We start from the raw sequence: 21323 nt of genomic DNA, 5'->3' as shown, positions 1-21323 counted from the left end.
GTTGCTAGGGCCCGGTCGCTACCAGGGAGAGGAAGCCGAGGCGGCTCGGCGCCCATCCCGTTCCGCCCGTCCCTGCGCGGCAGCGGGTTCCGGGCGGAGCGGAGCCGCATTGGGCGGCGCCGCGCGGGGTTGTGGGAGAAGGGGCGGCCCCTTCCTTCCCCCCGCCCGTCCTCCGGCCAAGATGTCTGACATGGAGGATGATTTCATGTGCGATGATGAGGAGGACTACGACCTGGTAAGGGCGCGACGTGGGGGTTGGAGGGTGCGGCGCGGGGACCGCGCGGGCGTGGCGGCCTCGGGAGCCCGGCGGCCTCGGGCCGCTCCCCGCCTCACCGTCCCGCCGGGCGCTGCCCCGCGCTGGCAGGAGGGGCTGCGCTCCCCGGGGAGGCCGCGGGCGGCGGGGGGTGCCGGGCCCCGCGCTCCCCACGGGCCCAGCGAGTGCGGGCCGCTGCCCGGCGGGCGGCGGGGCTGACCCCGCAGGGTCGGGCCCTGGTGCCCGCTTCGGCGTCCGCCTGCGGAATAGCGCGGGGAGCAGCGGGGCGCTGAGCGGCCCCAGCGCGCCGGGATGCGCCCGTCGTAAACTTGTTGGGTTTGCCTTGACACCGAGCTGCTCGCTTTTCTCATTGCAGAACTCCGGGTTTTTTTTTTTTTTTTTTTTTTGTTGTTGTTTTTGTTTTTTTTTGTTTTTTTTTTTTTGTCTTGCGTTACGTTTTGACGTCAGGTCTCGTTCTAAGCTTTTATAGTTAAAAAATAAAAGGCTGCTCACAGTTAGCAACAGACAGACCCATTTATCCAGGAAAAAAAGGAGAATGTAATGGAATTGCTTTAGTCTAAGACCCTTAAATTACTAAAAGCACTTTTTTTGAAATGAGGAAAAAAAAAACATTTTGATATGTGTTAATAAACTAAATAGTTGTCACTTGGAGCAAAGTATGTAGTGGGCCCTGGTCAGTTATAATTGTTACTATCATCATATACTGAGGCTTGAGGTTTGGCTGCTTTTCTTTTAGTGTTCATTTGGTTTGGGTTGTCTTATTTGTTTGTTTTGCTTTTCTGAGCTTAGCATAGCTTTTTAGAACTGGGACACTCTCTAAAACCTCTTTGTAGCTGTGGACTGGAACTCTGTATGTCATTTACTTCAGTTAAACCTGTACGTACAGCACTGCGGTCTCACTGAAAACCCCAGGCCCCTGCTAATCGAAGACTTAATGCTTAAATTCACTGACTGATTTAAAATACTGTGTTTATTTTTCCACGTGATACTGTCAAATGAACAATAAACAGCAGAATTCATTTTAAATATGTGTAACATGAGAACTGGGCATGTAGAGAAACCATTGGAATTGCACTTTTCAATTTTTAAATACAGCCATCCGCTGTATTTGAATAAGTCGGTGCAGCTCCATGCTCACAACGTGTTATGTCGGTTTTTACCAAGGATAGTTGCTGGTGTAATGCTTTTTCTTTTTCTCATGTTAAGTGCTTTCTTCATTATTGGAAAAACTTCTTGCTTTTGGGAAATGTCAGCCCCTTACTGTAGCTAATTCTCGTAGAACATTTCTATTGTCATTAATTTTTTTTTATTTGATTTGGATTTATACCGGATGAAGGAAAGAAAACCCAGAATTTACAAATAAAGATAGTGCAGCTGAACTAGTTTCTGCATTCTCGCACTAACAAACTGCGACTGGACATTGTTTTCAAACATGCTTGAGACTGTAATTGCAATGTTCAACAAAACTGTTTTCCAAAATAGTTGAATAAACCTCTTGTGAAGACAGGGATTCGTTTCTTCTTTTTGTGTTGATATGAATAATTAACAGAGGGCTGTGAGGGGGTGCATGGCTCTCATTTCAGAGTACATGCTGCTGCAGAAAGTTTAGAAACAGAAGACCACAGTACAAGGCGATGCACAGACTAGTACAGAATTGAAAACAAAAGAGCACAGCTGAGTGTTAGTGGATATTTTGTTACTAGTAGGAAGAGAGGCAGGAATTGCAGAAACTGTTTGGAAAGAGGAATATACAGCTGTTTTGTTAAAATAGAGTATGTCAGATGTCTGACGGGGGGGAAAAAAAAAGCCCTAACAAGTTTTGATTTTTGTCAGCTTTTATTAGAGGTGGTTATGACTGTTCCTGTTTAAATGTGCTCTGACCTGACTGTGTAGAAGCAGTCAGTTATGTTTCCTGAAGTATGCAGATGCTTTGCACTTGAACTGAAATGTGAACTGATAATCTGAAGGCTGAGCTCTCTCCCAGCTTCATCATAAGTTTTCTATCATTAGAGGAATTACTGCAGTGTCAAACAACTGAAGGCTGTCCTATTACATTACAATAACAATACATTACTGTTCTTTCTGTTTTTTTTCTACTGGGTTCTAAGTGAACATTTTTCCTGTTGATGACCTTATACAGTCACAGAAGTTAACTTTATCTATTGGAGATCTTTAGCTCAGCAAAAAAAAAATATGGGTGGATGAAGCTAGATTCAGAATTTGCTAATAATGTACACTGACAGCTTTGATTAGAACATGGATTATTGCACTTCATGCTTCAATAAACAGGATAGTGTTTACTGGTTGCTAGGAAAGCTACTGAATTTTAATTGCTTGTTTGGGGCCTTACATGATTTCAGCCCAGGTTCATTTTACGTGTTTTAGCTTGAGGGTAGAGAGGGAAGGAAGGATCACTGTAGCCGCCATCTCTCTTTTCAGTCTCTGACGGCAAGCTGTGTTTAGAATTGACTTTGACACTGAATTCAGCTTTTCTCTAGAAACTGATAATTCCAGGCACAATGACAACACATTGACAGTTATTGTAATCCCTCTTCCTTAATTTTGTTTTGCTTTAAATTCATAAGGATTTGTTTGTGGTGCTGTTAATGAGACATCTTATTGTGCACTGAAGTTCAATTTAAAAATTAATCAGGGGGAAGGTAGCCAAATCTGTTTGCTGAGCAACTTGTGTATTTGTGTTTGTTGTTGTATTATTTCAGTGACTTCAGCAGAAGAGCTCTGTACGATTTGCATGAAGAGCTGTCTGTTCTCTTTCCAGTGAGGCTGCCACAGATTCATGAGGATCAGCGTGGCTCAGATGCAGGGAACATGCAGATTCCTCAGGGTTTCCCTTTTCAGACTGTGTCAATATTAAGAAGTTTGCAGTTGTACACTTTATTTCAGGCTGTCAGAAAGGTAGTAAACTTGAATTGGCTCTCTTTCTTTCTAGCTCTATGGACCATAATCCATTTCAGAAGAAATTTCTAAATGCTATCAAACTTTATAAGCAATCTCATCAGCAGACGGAAAATATTCTGCCTTACTTTGATGCATTTTTAATAGGTAGAGTTGAAATTATGTGCAGATTCTCACCTCTTCCCAATCTTTACATTTCAGTATTTCCATCATTTAAAAAACTGTATATATGTGTAAATATAAAAAGCAAACGAGGCAGCAAAACCAAACAAACATGCATAACTAGGGAAATAGCAAATCAGGCAGATCCAGTTTACACTCCTCCGCTTCTTTGTTATATTTAATTACATTAGTATGTGATTTTAAAAAAGCATTCAGTATGTTTCACAAAGGAGGTGGTTCTTTGAATTCGTTCCCATTTCGTATTTGATATGGATTCAGTGTGTGTCCTGATGCTCCATTTTATGCATTCTCTTCAGGTTCATTCGTAAACACAGAATCAGTGTATTCAGGGCTTATTTTCCTCATCACTATGATGTCTCATACAGAAGTATTGAGGCAAAAAGGATGAGAATAACTAGTGAGTAAATTCTTTCTTTCTGAACCTTGATAAGCTTGATACAAGTTCTGATTATTATTACAGTTAGTATTTTAGAAAAAGTATTTAGCGCTTTGTTGAGAAATGAGCTCCCCAGGACCTGAGAGGCAGTTCAGTGTTAAACACAAGTAAGTTAGCTGCCAGACTCTTAGAAAAGGATGCCCAGAATTGTAGGAGAGCTGTGTGACAGCAGTAGGAAGAAAAGGCACTTTTTTTTCTGATACTATTTACGTGTCGTAATGCCATTTTTTCTATCTGCAGTCTCCTATCTCATTTCCGTGCATCTCTCAACTTCTGCTTGAAAAAATAATACAAAGGCAGAAGCTGTCTTTCAGTAGAGCTGTACTGACCCCATTGCAAATCGCTGGCTGCACAGCCTAATTATTCCTGGTGTCAGTAACGGGCTGTTACCCACCGTGGTGTGAGCCAGCAGGCACTGGATGGCTTGCGGACGTAGTGAGGAGGAGCAGATTTCAGAGACCTGGAATGTAGAAAAGAAAACCAGGGCTGCCAATGCGTGGTTGAGTAGTTGCAGACTTGTGACACAAATCTCTGTTGTTTTTACCTTCGTGGTTTGTTCGGTTTGCTCTGTTTTTTCCTCCTCCTCCCTTTTTTTTTTTCCCCATTCTGATTTCTTTCTTTATATTCAAGTGCCTAGATGCCACTGGCAAATGCACGGAGAAGCTGTTCTTTGCCTGCCACCTTGGTGCCAGGGTCCACTGGGTTTGGTTGGGCACTCTTGGGGTGGGTGCCATGAGCTCTGCGTTTGTTTTAGATGAAATGTTCAAGAAGTCTTGCTGGCAAGCTAAGAGAATAATACATTGAGCAGTTGTTTTCAAGGTTTTTTTCAGTTGGCCTCATTTGGGCATTTTTGTGTTTTAAGAAAAAATACAAACCAAAACAAAACCAAAGGGCAACAGCAGCAACAGACCGAACCCACATCACTCACACTGTTGTGAAATATCAGAACCTCACTCCAAATGAGTTAGTAGACCTCCTAAATGCCATGGTTATGAAACAGAGTTACTTGAAGTAAAATCAAATTTTTACCAGACTTGTTCTCAGAAACAATTGAACTTCACAAAAAAGAATGCTTTGAATCAGCCCAATGGTTGAAATTTGGTAAAATTACCAGCAATTGAAAATGACAGTAACAAGGACATTGTTGTTAACAATGCTTAAAAAGATGCATTTCTACAGAAATAGAACTCTTTGTATTGTGGGTTTATGTGTGGAAAGTAATCCTCCACACAGCTACTTTCCCTTTTTCAAAAACAAATGTGCAAAGTAGGAGTGTGGTTCCCATGCAGCTAGCTGAGCAATGTACGGAGAGGAATAGTTCAGATTGTTGCTCCACGTGTAAATGTAGGGCTTGGGGAAGTGTGGGCAAGAGGGGAAAATTAGTAACTAATTAAAGGTAGTTTTCACAAAGTACTGATTTCTTTGGTTTTGTACACACTTAGGCAGAGCAGTGGCACACTAACGTGATAGCTGAGTGCCACAAAGTGCTGTTGTAGTCACCAATGCGGAGTGAAGGTCTCCAGGCTCTTGTACATGCTCTGCTGGTGAGGAACAGGACTGTGCTTCGAGAGCTCACTGTAATCTCTCGAGGCTACATTCACTGAGGCTCCCCCTGGAACCACGGCTCATTTTCTCACCCTCCCTGGCTACTGAACATCAGTGGGCCTGTTCTCTGAGCCCAGGCAGAGTGACGCATCATCCAGGACGTGCACAACATAAAATGTTGTAGGGGAAAGGGAGCATTGGGACCAGAAATGAAAAGAAGGTGGTGAAGCACTAAGCTAATTCCAATCTGCCTTTGCTGTTGGAGAAATTGAGAATGGATCTGTGCTGTAAACCCAATGTTTAAAGCTGGCTGGGTGAATTGTCTTCTGCATGTGTTCATCTTAGAAGCCAAGGCTTAGTATTTTAAAGATGTGATGAGATGAATTTGGTAAAAACTCAGTGTAATGAGGACCTGTAAATTAAATTAGTTCCTTGGTACCAATTTAACTTCTATTAAAAATAAAGAACTATATCCCTGGCAGAGTGAGGTACAGGAGAGGTCTATCTACATTACAAATGAACTGACATTGCAATTTTTCTTCCCTAAAAAGTGGTACGATTGGATTGGATTGTCCATAACTGACCTTTGTATTGGAACAATACTTAAGTGATGCCATAACTATTTTTTAACTGCAGGTTTTTTTAAGCTGTATGAGGGCTTTATAATCTCATAAGTATTAATTAATAAAGCACTTGTTTGTTTTGTTCCTCACAGGAGGAGATTTCAGAGATAGGTTCTGCGTAGTCAGATTTCATTTGCTTTTATTTGTTCTGATGATATTGATGCCCATTTAAAAGTATCACCAAGATCTTCATTAAAAAACTCTTAGGCTTATTTTTAACGTTGACTGGAGCTAAAATGCAGCACACAAGTGCTTTTGTATCTTGAAGTTATAGAGAAGGATGTTCTTTTCTATGCAGAATGCTAGATAGTATAGTAGAGAATTTTAGAAGAATGTGGAATTTCCTTTTGTAAACTTGACCAGTTAATCGCAGAATTCTTGCGCACTTCTGTTTTGGTACTGCATTCTTTGATGAAGCAAACTTTCTGTATAAAAGGTGTTGAACTGCAGAAGTTCGGGTAGAATGCAGGGCAGTCAAGGGGTGAGGAAAGGTTAACTTTTCAGTATCTGAGTTTGTTGTTTAAAGAATTTAAAGTTTCTGTTTTTGGCATTGGGAAGAAAATGTGTCTTTTTCTTAGTCTGAACCTCGAAGAGACAGCTTCACACTTTTGCTTTTGGCAAAAGCTCAGTGTTCTTGCATTCGTTTCATACTGCGCTAAACCATCTCTGCATCAGAAGAAGACAGTGATGCTCCTTCAGAATCGATCAGCATAACCAACGCTGATGTTTAAATTAAGATGTAGCACCTTAATGGCTGATCTTAGTTTTGATTGTCTACAGATTCACTCTGTCATTTCATACTTAGTTCAGCGCGGTTTAAATGTTTTCCTCACAGCCATTAATTCTAAATAGACCTTTTAAAGTAAGTGCCTTAGTTGTCTGGGTTTTTTTTTTACTCTAAGTCTGTTAACAGTAATACAAGTAATAATGAGACTTGATCATGTTGTTGTTGTTGTTGTTAAGTTCAGCATCCGATAAATACATTTTTATTCCTGGGTTTTATATTACCTACAGGATGCAAAGTGCTGTTACTCATTACGTGGGGATGGGATTTTTCCTGTCTTTCTGAAAGTGTAGTACTTGATACCTACTGCTGACACCTGTAAGAGCTGTCACAGCTGAGCTCTCTGAAAGTGTACAGTAAGGTTAATTCACATGAAATGGCAGGCAAACCTCTAGGTGTACCTCTATAAGCTAAGCTTTCTAAAATACCTGCGCATAACTAATCGCACCGTGTCCTCCCTAGGGCAGCTTTCACAGATGTTAGCAGCATGCATCTAAACTACTTCCAAACAAGCTAAACCACATTCAGGAGCAAGTGCTACTTCCAGTGTGAGCTCCAGTGTGAATTCTCACTTTTAGATTGCAAAAGATTCCAGTGCGGGGTCTCCACCAGCTGTTTTTAGGAGTGTGTGCCATTAAGAAAAGCACATTTCCAGAAATAGGAAAGCTCTGTCTCCCTGAGAGCTTTGAGGCAATATCAAGATCTTAAATTTAATGTGAGGCGAAGAGCCATCAAGTAAAGGAAAAATGTAGTGATGAGAACATAAAACACTTCCTTTGATGCATTTCAAAGTGATTCCATTAGGAGAAGTTAATCTCTAAAATTACCGCTTATTAGAATATTAATACATAATAAAGAATGAAAATAGTTTTATGGAATATTTAAGTAGCATTAAGAAAAGTGATCTGAAAATGGGCCCGGGCTTGAGTCCACATCCAGAATCACTGGCAGAGCCCAGATGAAAATGTAGATGTTTCTGGCTGTAGGCTTATAGAGCATGTAGCTTCCTGAAAGGAATTAATTCAGTTTGCCTTCCTTTTATCTTTATAAATAGATACTTCTGCCAAAAATATGCCTATTTGTTCAAGTTTAGTGTAAACAAGGCATCAACTGATTACGCGTATCTTAGATGCCAGCTTGTTTATTCTTCAGCAGTAGGTGCCTTCATAAGGTGCCTCAGCTGGTGGCTTTGTATGCGCGTTCTTGCAGTTGCTCCTTCAGCGTTGGATCAATACGGTGAAGAACTGACAGAAATAAGCAAACCAGAAGGAAAGTCTCACCAGTGAAATAAACTACTTGTTTACTATTGTCTTTGGAATAGTCAGTATTAAGAAGGGGAATTTAGAAAGCAGGCTGGTGGAATTTGCTAGCCTTTTCAGTCTGCTGATTGCGTGTGTGAGCAACTTGTCAGCGTATAACAAATGGAAACATTAGGTGTGTGTTCTGAAGGCTGGAGGATAAACATCTCAAGGACCGTGTTTGGTAAAATTTGGGTCAGTGGTGAGTTTCCATAGTTTTTCCATCAGAGTTTGAGAAAACTAGAGAATGAATTTAAATGTTCTCTTCTATGGTTTTAAAGGAACAATTAGCAATATATGAATGAATGAAAGAATATGTTTAGTGCAGATGAACAAGTACAACAAAAGAGGAAATGCCAACTTAAAAAAGGGCGCCCGAATATGTATGATGTACATATTCAAGGGCAAGTTACTCAGATGGCAGTAACTTCTGTGGTTTAACCAGCTTCTGTGAAACAGTTCACCTGCTAATAGCTGAGTACTCTTCAGATGGAAGTTGGCTTGAAAATGCCAAGTTGTCAAATATTTTTGATTCGTGTAAACCTCAAAGTCATTATTTGAGATTTGACTCTGTTAGTGTAAAAAAGTAACATTGGAATTAAGTTTTTCAATTTATTTGCTGCTAGGATGTGTGATGAGTAATTATTTGATTAAATTGTTGTGCCTGTGCTTTACCCTCCTCCTGCCCTGGCAGTACTTTAGCATTTTTCCCAATCATTTTCTGCTTCTCAGCAAAGAGGCAGCTGGTGTTACCGTTACCATTTCCTGAAATGAGGATGAATCTTCAGGATGTGAAAAGGCAGATTGAAGATTCACAGAAGCTTTTTATACCCTGTGTTGCTGAATCATTACTTGAGCAGCGGCTCAGCCAGCGTCTTCCGTGCAGATAGCAAAGGTCATGTAACAGGGCACCTTTTGGCAGCCTAGTGGCCAGTATGTTTGCTTCCCCCGCACAGAAATGACACATGCTATTAGACATCTGTCTTTAAACACCAAAATTAGTTGAATTTTAATAATACAGTCTGTACTTGTCATAAAGGCAGAGTTGGTGGAGCTGTGAGTTTGTTAGTCCAGAAACAAATCTGTTGAGAGACAAGAGTTGGTGGATGGGAGGCTGGCCTGGTGGTGGGGTGAGAAAACATCATCATAAGAGTTCATACTTAGGCTTTGGAACGAAAGATTTTAGGATGCAGTCGTTCCACATCAGTTCGAACAATACATCTCACTATTATTTATCCTTTTTCAGTGAATGTTCCAAACCTTAATTTTTCTTTTTCTTTTTTTTTTTTTAACTTAATGTAGGAATATTCTGAGGACAGTAATTCTGAACCCAATGTGGATCTGGAGAATCAATACTACAATTCCAAAGCTTTGAAGGAAGATGATCCAAAAGCAGCACTAAGCAGTTTTCAGAAGGTTTTTTTAATATATTTTATCTCTTTTACATTGATTATTTAGCCCTCAAGTACAGTATTTTAAAATATTTGCTTACAGTTTGAGTTACTTTCTGGAATTGTAAGAGTAATATTAGTATTTTAACTTTCTAATATGCTAAGCGTATCATTGGCCTACTTGGATTCCTGGCTGACTCCCTTTCAGGATCATGCTTAGGGAGCATCAAGAGGACAGGAGTCCTATTTTATCACAGCCATGATCTTCAGAATTTAGTCAGTTAATTAATCCTAAGTGTCGTTTCATGTGCCAAGTTTAAAAAAAGAAAAACAAATCCTGTTTTTTTTTTTTAATGACTTGGCATTTTCCCCAGGGTCTTACATAATGTATTGTTTTTGGTTTGCTATCTGAATCCAAAGCTCTACGTGTATAAGTTCTGAATGACCTAGTGTTTCTTTCCTTGCTGTAAGTTTTAAGTTTTCAGTCTGTCACCAGAAAGCCAGACATTAGATGACTTTATAAATAAATAAATAAATACTTTCTAAAGTGTTCATTTGCAAATCGTTCCCTTAACTATGCTACATTAAAAATTCCTGCCTAGAAGTCTTTGAGATACCTGAAGAATGTATAGCAATTCAAAGTGAACACTTATTAAGTAATTTTGTTACGAGGTAGTTTCAGTCAGTTTTGGAGTGTGTTACAACTCTGTCTGCATGTTTTTGTGGAGTAGAAGTAAAGTTTAGTATTTGATGCTAGACATCAGCAACAAAATCTGTGAATAACAATTCGCCATCCATACATCAGCTAGGGTGTGAAAATTAATGAGATATGTATCCCTCTCTTAATTTCCTCAATAATATCAGAAGAATAGAATTGAAGAACAGGACAGAGTAAAACACTAGTTTGTACAGAATGACATGGTGGGGGGGAAATGCTTTTATGGGATATGTACATTTTAAAAGGGATGCAAGTCAATTCAAGTTTTAATAAAGTTTTAATAAATACTGCTTTAATTTTTTTTTCTATTTCAGGTTTTGGAGCTCGAAGGTGAAAAAGGAGAATGGGGATTCAAAGCTCTGAAACAGATGATTAAAATAAACTTTAAATTGGTAGGAATTACAGCTATTGCTTGAATAAATAGCATAAATACAAATTTGATCTGGAGGCCTTATAGTGTTATTCAAAGTTATGGCTGTGACAGAACTTTTCTTTTGTAGTCTTCAGTATGTGTGGTGGTTGCAAACCAATGGCAAAATGGATGCAAAATAACTATTGTCAGCTGAGACTCTCTTGAGAATCTGAGGCTCAGCCGTTGCTGTCCCGAAGTGTCATGCCATTTCAGACTGCTAACTTTGTATCTCGATACCTATATCTCTATATGTGTACTTCACCAGAACAAATAAGTGAAAAATGTTTTCATGCTGCATATGCAACACTTCAGTTGTATAGCCAACTCTTATTTTATCAATTGAGACAAATATTTTATGTGTCTATTCAATGGAGCCTTACTCAAGTTATTCCTGATTTTGCTGCTTATGAATAAAGCAGTGATGAAAAGTTCCTCACAACAACCACTACTGCATAATCTGTCTGCTAGGCTTTGTTTCCTGTATGTATGTTTGCAAGATGTAACTCAGATTTTAATCGTTAAGACCAAAATGACATAATTGTTTTTTTCTTCATAGACTAACTTTCCTGAAATGATGAACAGATATAAACAGCTGTTGACTTACATACGAAGTGCAGTCACAAGGAATTACTCTGAAAAATCCATCAATTCTATTCTTGATTATATCTCTACTTCAAAGCAGGTTAGATTGTCAGTTCTTTCATTTTGGTAGTTTTCCTTCTTGCAGTCTTAACTGTGGACTTCTTTCTGTATGGTGCTGTTGTTTGGAGTTTTTAAAATTCGATTAGAGAGGATTTACAGTATTAATTTATCATGATATATTAGAATACATTTCCCACATCTGAGGGATTCTATCAACGCACAGTTTTTCATAAATTTGTCTTTTTAATTAAAGTAGGTTGATTTTTTTTGTGTGTGTATGTTATTTACCTGGAATTTCTATGCTAATAAGTACATACATCTTGTAGCTTTGTGAATATGCACTTTGCCTTTTCAATTAAAATTTGTACTATTTTACTACTGGGGGAGCACTTTGAGGAATTTTGCAGTGAAGTGCTGGTGTTAAATATAATTTATCTTTGAGAATTCCCTGCAAGCTGGGTATGTGTTTACAGATAAAAAGCTGAGCTCCTTTTCTTTTGTGATGTGGCACAGATTTAGAGAGAGCTCCACTGTGAAGTATTACATGCATATGGAGGATCATTGGTCATTAGGGATGATTCCTCTGTTACCACAGTTCCTTCCTGTCCTGCCACTCCTAGGAAAGGGAAGTTAATAGATGAATGATTCAGTTTACTCTTGAAGTCTAGAGGATTGGCTTGGACTGTACCTTGTTGGCAGAGGTCAGCGTGTTTGGTCTAAGTGCACATGGAGCCAAATCTGGAAGGACGATCTGGAACTGTTAACTTCAAATTCACTAATAGCTGCAAATTTGTTATCCCAAAAAGAATAATGTCCATAAACAATACTAATGCATTCTCTGTAGAACCTTTGTTAAAGGTCACACTTTTTTGTTTGTTGTTTATATTTATATGTATATATAAATAGTTTGTGCTATAGAGCTTTTGGTCACACAGTCTTGGTAGTATAGAAAGAAGGCATCTTTGAACGTTTCTCTCTTTGGAAATTTAATTCCTTTTTGATACGTAAATTTTTTTCTTCTTTTAAGTAGCAGGAATGGCTGTTACTGTTTGTCTTTTGCTACACAATGTAAGAATTCATACTACTTGCTTATATAAGATGGGTTTCTATAAGGTAGCTTTCACTTTTATCTAGCATGAAAGATGACTGCAAATTTTAAAATATGAATACTTCCTAATGATATTTGTTTGATATAATAAAAGGAAGTTTACTTGGTTTTGTTATTTAAGAAGCTCGTTACGATTCAGTAAGATGCAGATCTTTCTTATTTTGAAGTTCAAGCATGCAGTTTTAGTTTGCTCAGATTAACTTTATTAACAGGTACAAATTTGCTGTTTACAATTATAGAATTCTGATTTTTTATGTCAGATGGATTTGCTTCAGGAATTCTATGAAACAACACTTGAAGCTCTGAAAGATGCTAAGAACGATAGATTGTGGTTTAAGACAAATACAAAGGTAAAACATGTAACTCATTTTTTTGCTTTTGTTTGTGATACCCTCAGCTAAACTTAAACGATAATTATGAAATCTTAATAGATCTTAGTACTTTAACTTTTTTTTATTACAGCTTGGCAAATTATATTTAGAACGAGAAGAATATGGGAAGTTACAAAAGATTTTGCGCCAGCTACATCAGTCATGCCAGGTACCTTTATACTCTAATCACTGTAGCTTGGTAAACAGCATTGATTTTTTTTTTTTTTAAATCTGTTGATGGCATTTGAGATGTGTTGCTGAGCTTTTTTAGTACAGAGAAAAGAAATACCGTGCTTGCTCTCATTTGCTGTCTGTTTGATAACATGAACTAGAAGCGACAAAAATGTTTCATTCTTTGCTTAAGGATGATTTTTAAAAAGTAATTCACAACTATTGATTAAATTTCGTTTTCGTCAGGTGCAAGAAGAAGAAGCACATACAAATGATCTAAAATCATAAGTGTTTAGTTTCAAAGATAGGGAAGACGCCAAACGAGCTTCACTGCGATCTGAAACTACAGTTACTTTCTGATTTGGAAGGGGGGTGGAAATAAAGATAGTCATGCAGCCTGCTCTGCCTGTTTGTCCCCTTTTCTTCCTATAGCCTGGAAAATAGGTTACAAATATGTGTTAAATAGTTATGTCATAGGCAGTTGAAGAGTTTAATGAATTATTTATATCAGTCATTACATTTATATACTGAGAGAGCATTGTGGTTTGTTTGTTTGGTTGGGTTTTTTTTTTTTTAGGAAAAGTGGAAAAGAATGAAGAGCAAAGTTCAGGAAATTGTTATTTGCTATAAGAAAGACAGTTAAACAAAAATACTGCCTTTTAATAAAGAAAAAGCACTGGAATTCGGCCAGCTGTAACTTCCTTCATTATTAGGTTTTTATGTATGTATTCATATCAGTATTTCAAATTTCTAGGCAAATCTTTGTTCATGACAGGAAATTACTGAGAATATTTGCTAATGAGATTTCTATTAGTATAATATTGAAATTGCTGTTCTCTGAAAACTTCACAGTATTTATTACTTAATCTATCCTAGACTGATGATGGGGAAGATGACCTAAAAAAAGGTACTCAACTATTGGAAATTTATGCTTTGGAAATTCAAATGTATACAGCACAGAAAAATAACAAAAAACTTAAAGCACTATACGAACAGTCATTGCACATCAAGTCAGCTATTCCTCATCCACTGATCATGGGAGTTATCAGAGGTAAGTGAATCTTTCATTTAACTTGTTGCAGATTAGCATAATGAAAATCTGATAATTAGTATTTTTTCAGTTTCAACAAGAAAGGCAAGGGATCCTGTAGGTCCATAGGCAGACAAACCCTATGGGAATAAAGGACTACAAGTGCTGTGACTACAGTCTCGTTTAATGTTTACCTTCTGTAGGACTTCCAGCTTTGCTGCTCTAGTGCCCAGGTACCAGATGCACTGCTCAGCCAGGCAGGACAGCTGGCTACATAGAGAGTAGGAGAGAAGCAGTAGAAGAACGTAGGGAAGACCTGAGCTGTTTGAAATGATGGCAGACAACAAAGGACAAATGCACAAGGCTTGACAGATCGCTATTTCTGTAGTCCCCTTTTGTAAATTTGTGCATAATGTCTCGCCCCACTAAAATTTGTCAGGAGCTGAAGAGCTTTAAGATGTGTTTGAAAGTGTTATTATCCATGAAGATGAATTATAGTGGAATTGTTCTGTGTGTCTTCAAAAAAAGAAAAAAAAACAACTTTCTCCATAGTACTGGTGTGCCTTCTCACTTACTGTGGTGCAGGTGTTTGCGCAGGCAATCTGGCAATAGTGGGTACTTCAGAAATAAAGGGAAATGAAGTGTGTCTCAATTTTTCTGTGTAGTTTTGCTCGACATGTTGAGAAAATTCCAGAAATACAGGAAGTACGTTACCTTTAAAGTTGAAATAAATTCAATTTTTACAGTATTTTAACATAAGATTAAGATGATTACTGGCTGTGAGGATTAGCGTTCTTTTAGATTGGTGGTGTGGGTTGGTTTTGTATTTTTCTACTTTAGAAGAGGTTTGTTCAAAGGGCAAAGCTTTATGTGAAGGCTCTAGTGTTTGGGTCTTTTTCCTAGTGATTTTTTGGAGAATGAAAAGACTCCTGAAAATATTTCAGTAATCTATTTAGAAATAGTGTGGAACTCTTGAGTACAATTATTGTAGTCAGCAACAAGCACAGAGTGTTCCTTTTTCTTTTCATCTCTGTTTTCTTTTCAGAATGTGGAGGCAAAATGCACTTAAGAGAAGGAGAGTTTGAAAAGGCACATACTGATTTTTTTGAAGCGTTCAAGAATTATGATGAATCAGGGAGCCCCAGAAGAACCACTTGCTTAAAATACTTGGTCTTGGCAAACATGCTGATGAAATCTGGAATAAATCCGTTTGATTCTCAGGAGGTACTTCAAGAGATATGATTAAATCATTTAGGTTTATTGCCTCTTTTTTTCTTTTTTCTTTTTTTTTTCTTTTCTGACTTTATAGGAATATTACCCAAAAGAGGACAGTGGAAAAAATATTTAAAATCTGAACATCCATATTTTGCTTTCTGTTCTGTGTAGGCTAAACCATACAAAAATGATCCAGAGATTCTAGCAATGACGAATTTAGTAAGGTAAGATTTTAATTTTTCCAGAAAAAAGAAAAGAAACACCTGTAGTGTCCAAGAGGAATGGAGTAATTTTTTAAGATGTGGTATTTCTCTGCACAGCTAACACTTTTTAATAAATATTGGGCAAACACTTGTAGATCAGTTGTTTGTGGTTGTGATGATGATTATTTTTTTTGTTTAAAGCAACTTTTGTTTGCCATGACATACCTAAATATCTGTACTGTACCAGGGAGGGATACGGAAACATACTGGTATCTTCTGCTAAGTTGAATTTCTTCTGCAATGGTAAATTCCCTTAAAGAAAGTTTTGTTGCCTAGTGCTGTGACTGGAATTCCAGGCTTGGCTGACTTTGTGATACACTGAGGTGATTGACATCTCAAACTAAAGCCAGTAGAATAACTGGATGCATGGATGTTTCATGATTACTAAAGGAGTTTCATAATTCAGGAACATGAAATGAATTTTTCAGGTGTTCTCTATTCTCTTTTAAATACACATGAAGATCAAAAGCATGCCTCTTTACCTCTTAGAAACAGCTGCGAAGTGAGAACTTTTAGGGTATTGATACCATCATGGAAAATAAATTGAACTGAGGCAGCCTTTGTATACTGTGCTATATTAAGTTAACCAGTTCCATCCACTCTTTGCTTTATCAAATAATAATTTTAAAAAAAGCACCACATAGGAAAGCTTCCCACCTTTACTTGTTAACAGTAATCCTTGCTCACATTTTGCAATACACAGACTTATATCATCTTGCTGTGATATTGCTGTGGTGCTGCACCATTGTACGCATACAAATAATTTCTGAAAGTGAGGATATTTGTACATTCATCACATATTGATGAGTAAGTGTTTTGGCAGTTCATTAGGGGAATATTGCCATTAATTCCACTTTAGAGATGTATTTTCTACTTTGCTTTCATAGTTCCATGTGAATTTGAGACAGAAGGAACTCCAGATGGCCTTACCGAAACTGATTTTATTCATATTCCTAATTTATGTCTTTTATCTTGACATTTGAGTATAACTGCTTTTATAAAATTAATAATGCAATTAAGATAAGAAATGTGGAGAAGATAAAATCAGTTCCAAACACTACAATTATGTTTTTAATTCTTCTTGTACTCTACACTGGTAACTTGAATGTGTTACAAATGGTAAAAAGAGACTTCTGGAATAAACAATAAAATATACTTAACTGAGATATCATTTAATTTTGAAGTGCAGTTACCGGTTTCATGTGATACAGTCCAGTCCACTCATGACTCCATTCATAAACTCCTCAAGTTCCACCTTAAATTTCACTGGTCTTTATATTGTCCCTTTCAAAGATAATAAGGGATGAGTCTTTTTTTGGTCAATTTGTACCATTTGAAAATGTACAGAGACCATAAATGCAGATTAGAATTTATTCATAAAATGTTTGGCGTTGATCTTAAGCAGAAATGGAAAGCCTGTATCGATCAATATGTCTTTCAGGCTAAATATTGCTAGCCTGTAGCTTAATTAACTAAGTTTCATTGGTTTTAGTGGATAGTCCCAGTTACGGCTGACTGTTCCTTTAAGAAGAGATGATAATTTTGAATTGTAAGATGATTATATTCCAAGAAAAATGTTGTTTCAATGGTTACAACTCTTAACTGATGCTGAGATGCCTCTACTGAACAATAATTGGTGTCTGAACTCACATTGTTTTTGTAACCTTTTCTTGGATAACAAGATCGAGCAATTAAACTGAAAATTCACTATGAATAAGAATCTAAACAGTAATATGCCAAAAATTAGTGATGGTTAATCCTGATAAGTCAGACATTTCTTCTATCTTCCAGTATTTTTAGAATTCAGTGTAACAAAGACATTCTAGGAAGAATAAAAACAAAAATGGAATCTTTTTACTTGTTGTTGTTTTTACATAATATAAGGATTCATGAAGCCAGATTTCAAGCAATTATACTGTCCAAAATTGGCTGGTTTTAGGCTGTAGGGCTTCTTGTTTGTTTTGTTTTCAAGTACAACAATTTGGAAAACAGAGTACGCTTGCAGAAGAACTAAATGTTCTTGCTAAAGTTTTGTAAATGCTAACAAAAATTGAAAATAGAGAAAGGTCATTTCTGTAGCATTTCATCTTGAAATATTTTTTCCTTGTAAAGGTTTTGAATGTGATTATTTTTCACCAATGCTTAATACTGCTTTTTTTTTTTAGAAGAATGAAGCCTTAATGAGTCTGGTTTTAATTTTAAAAATGTTATTTTAATCTCTCACTTTTTCTGAAGTGCCTATCAGAATAACGACATTACTGAATTTGAGAAGATTCTGAAAACAAATCACAGCAACATCATGGATGATCCCTTCATAAGGGAACACATTGAAGGTATTTTTGCAGGCTATTTCAGTCCTTTTTTTATTTCTTGGTAAACGTTAATGGTTTACTTTCTCTTTGACAGAACGAGAATTCTTTGTTATTACTACTCGATAGACAATTTCTTTACTATTTCCAAGCTTGATATTGATCAGGATCAACATGCATCCAGGCGTGTGTTGAAAACAATGGTTAGATGTATAGTATCTGTATTTAAAAAACAGGAGCTCACTAGCACATGGCTATGAGTTCCGTTAACATGATAAAATAAAGTTATCCTCTGCATTTGTCACATATCTGAGATTTTAAAAGCCTCTCCACTGGAATATAGTGTCCAGTTTCAAGTAGCTGCTTTTTTCATCAAGAGTAGGACTTAGTGTATTATTGCCAGATCAGTTAGCTGGCTAGCTGCTCAAAAGAAAGAGTTAATCCAGAGACTGGGTTTTCTTGCACTTCTTGTTTGTAAAAGAGAACATGGCAAACAGCAGAAGAAACTAAATATAAATACCTCTACTGCTGTTATGTACAGGCTACTGGTAAACTTCAAAGTCTTGTAGGGGAACTCAGTGAGATTAGAGAAATGGATGCCTAAGGAATGGAGTCTAACAGAACTGGAAAGTGAGAAAAGGAGGACAGTTGAATTCAAGGACTGGAGGGAATACTACCTACCACCTACACAGCAGTATTTAGGCCTTCTTATTTTGGGGAGCTCTATTGTATCTTTATTTAATAAGTACTGTTGTTATTATACTTCTGTTTTGTTTTTTCTTACAGAACTTTTGCGAAACATCAGAACACAAGTGCTTATAAAATTAATTAAGCCTTACACAAGAATACATATTCCTTTTATTTCTAAGGTATGTGTCAGTGGAGCCTTGCATTTGCTTAAGTAAATGATTAATTATGAATAAAAGCACTTAAATGCAGTGTTTCCAGAAATAGAACATATAGAATAAAATGTAAACTGTATTGTCAACCTGATGCATTACTGGCAGCTTTGTAGTGTGAAAATGTACATTTTAGGCATCTTCCCACTGCTTTTTATAACGTGTGCTATGATATATTTCTAAAGTACACCGCTACCTTATCCTACTTGGTGGAGAAAAGGACTTTTCTGAAGAGAAATATAAAAAGTCAGATTTGCATAATTAAAAGCAAAATTATGAAAAGTAATTTTATGGATATAGAAATCCAAGTTTTAAACTCTCTGGTTCAAGAGATAATTTTCAAATATCTGTTGTGAAAGTTAGAGAACTGTGGTAAGAATAAATAAATTATAAGACTGGAACTATTGATTTTGTTGTCTAATCTCTGAAGAACAAAATCAAAAACAAAACGAACAAAAAGTATTTATTTTAATTGCAGTCAATGAAGGAAATGTTTTCTGGAGCTTTCAAAATTTTTTCTTTATCCTCTTCAGACTTTTCTGAGAGGTTACTGATCTCTAGATTGTTGGCTATGGTTGCTTTGGCAGGAGATCTTTTCCTTGACAGATCATTAGTGAATTATTTTTTTCAAACAGTAAGAAACAGAAATCTAACCAAATTATATATACGCAAATAAACATTGGAAGGATTTAGTGTTGCAAAGCAGAACACCAACACAATGCATTTTTTTTATTTTTTTTAGGAGTTAAACATAGATGTAGCTGATGTGGAAAGCTTGCTTGTGCAGTGCATATTGGATAAGTATGTATTTTTTTCTTGTTTACTGATCTTCTGTTACTTTAAAACAATCAAAGTATATAAGATGCAATGAAACAATATTTCTGTGCTTTATGACAGTACTGTTTGACTCTTAAACCAAAAGGTAATGATACTGACTTTATTGATTTGCTTGGCTTGCAAGCAAAGTATATTTGTAATATGTGAGCCGAGAGAATTATATATAGTGATTGAGTGGCATGTTTTTTACTTCAATTTTGAATTACATAAAAAAAACCCAATACCTGAATTGTGATAAAATTTGTGATTATTATTAGTAATTGCTGCTTATACCTATGTATATTTTGAAGGACGCTTGCAAGCTCACGAATCATATTATTAGTCTGTTCCGCCTCACTGGAAAAGCTAAACTACAATTTAAAAAATGTTATTTTGGAGGGCAGTTTGTTTTATGTACTAGGAAAGTGCTACCCATAGGTGGGTTGGTATTTTCTTTTTACATAAATCTCCATATTTCATGATTCCTTGTCTTTAATGAACTATTTACTTCGTATTACTTCAGACTTTATATGTGAAACATGTCTAGGCAGGTTGTCCAATGAATTAATTGCCCAATGAATTCATTAATTAATTTGCTTTCTAGCCATAATGACAACTAAATAGGCAGTGTCTCCCTCTTAAGTAAGAAGTCTTCTTACCTTACCTCTTGATTATTGTTAGCTCCTATTGCTATGTGCGTTAGTGACTATAACTATTTATTCCCTTCTAGCACTATACATGGCCGAATTGATCAAGTCAACCAGCTCCTAGAACTGGATCATCAGAAGAGAGGTGGTGCACGGTATACTGCGTTAGATAAATGGACCAACCAACTAAATTCTCTCAACCAGGCTGTAGTCAGCAAGCTGGCCTAACAGAAAACAAGCTTTTACAAATGTACTTAAGGCAACAGTGCAGTGATGTAAACCTTAAAAGAACTGGGAATGGCAAAACTACTGTCGGTTGGTGTGCCCTGAAATTATTGGAGTTATGGCAGAAGTGCTTTTTTGATCAGCTGGTTTGTGTTTTGCTGCTGCATTTATCCCAAGAAACAAAACAGCTTTAATCTCCAGAAGAAAACCAAAATGCCACGGGATTTATGCTGTATTGACATCTTGCCCTAAACATACAACATCCTAGTAATTTGTCAAAGGGCAGTTAATGATCAGAGAGAAGATTTTTGTCATGATTTTAAATACACTGACACATTACTGTTGGTTAAATTTAAAACATGTTTTACTTGCAGAAATTCTCACAGAAATAACCTGCAATAACTTGAAATGCATACCCTTTTGAACACTTCCTTTTCTCATGTATAAATTGAAATGTTTGCTGCATTTTGAAAAATGTCAATTCTCCAAAAATGTGTCCGTATATTTCTGTACCTGCAGTGTAGTAAAGGTTTAGAAGAAACCCCATAATTAGTGGCATACTGTCACTTAGGTTTCAAGCAGCAAAATAAACAGTGCAGTTCAGAGATTGTACAGTTTGTTTCTTGATGTGCTTTCATTATACTTGATTTTCCTTTCATTATTTTTAAAGGAAGATAGGGATTATTTCATTTTCACATCACTGGCGAAGGACAATATGGAGATTTTAAGTCTAAACTTTGGTGTCTGTGCTGTTTATTTTTTTCCTTGAAGTAGCTAAACATAAATACTAAAAAGTCCAAAAGCTGACATTTAGCAGTCTAAGTTAACTGATTTTTATCTTGCAACATACCGAGCTATTATTGCTATCTGGTTGATGTTGGTGAGCATTTATTTGGCATTGACCAAAAATATGGTCATTTTTTATTTTGGTTAATTTAAGAATACAAGTATTCCAGGCAGTACCCTGGGAATAGAAATGCACACTCTGATTATAGAATTGTACAGTCACTAAGGTTGGAAAAGACCTCTAAGATCATCTAGTCCAAC

The 21323-nt window shown here is 36.8% G+C and overlaps 1 protein-coding gene across 2 annotated transcripts; it reads left to right on the top strand.

The window, feature by feature from the left end:
• Nucleotides 34–20888, top strand: COPS2 (COP9 signalosome subunit 2). 2 transcript variants are annotated; one of them, XM_021407942.1, is made up of 13 exons: nucleotides 34–235; nucleotides 9362–9475; nucleotides 10483–10560; nucleotides 11137–11262; nucleotides 12570–12680; nucleotides 12793–12870; nucleotides 13749–13923; nucleotides 14948–15126; nucleotides 15289–15341; nucleotides 17616–17713; nucleotides 18476–18558; nucleotides 19331–19389; nucleotides 20135–20888. In XM_021407942.1, exons 1-13 carry the CDS (start codon nucleotides 182–184, stop codon nucleotides 20277–20279), a joined length of 1353 nt encoding a protein of 450 aa, XP_021263617.1. In that variant the 5' UTR covers nucleotides 34–181; the 3' UTR covers nucleotides 20280–20888. The 2 variants fall into 2 exon arrangements, with proteins under 2 accessions (XP_021263617.1, XP_021263618.1); XM_021407943.1 differs by having other exon boundaries at nucleotides 36–235; nucleotides 12591–12680.

The sequence above is a fragment of the Numida meleagris genome, chromosome 9, assembly GCF_002078875.1.
Source record: "Numida meleagris isolate 19003 breed g44 Domestic line chromosome 9, NumMel1.0, whole genome shotgun sequence".
Taxonomy (NCBI): Eukaryota; Metazoa; Chordata; class Aves; order Galliformes; family Numididae; genus Numida; species Numida meleagris.
This window is presented reverse-complemented; position numbering and strand designations above follow the sequence as displayed.

Bases quoted from the DNA above. Each gene is read 5' to 3' on its own strand.
- COPS2 (XM_021407942.1), top strand. From the start codon at position 182: ATGTCTGACATGGAGGATGATTTCATGTGCGATGATGAGGAGGACTAC. The intron at 18,559-19,330 runs GTATGTGTCAGT...TATTTTTTTTAG, and splicing joins ATATTCCTTTTATTTCTAAG to GAGTTAAACATAGATGTAGC. The intron at 19,390-20,134 runs GTATGTATTTTT...ATTCCCTTCTAG, and splicing joins GTGCAGTGCATATTGGATAA to CACTATACATGGCCGAATTG.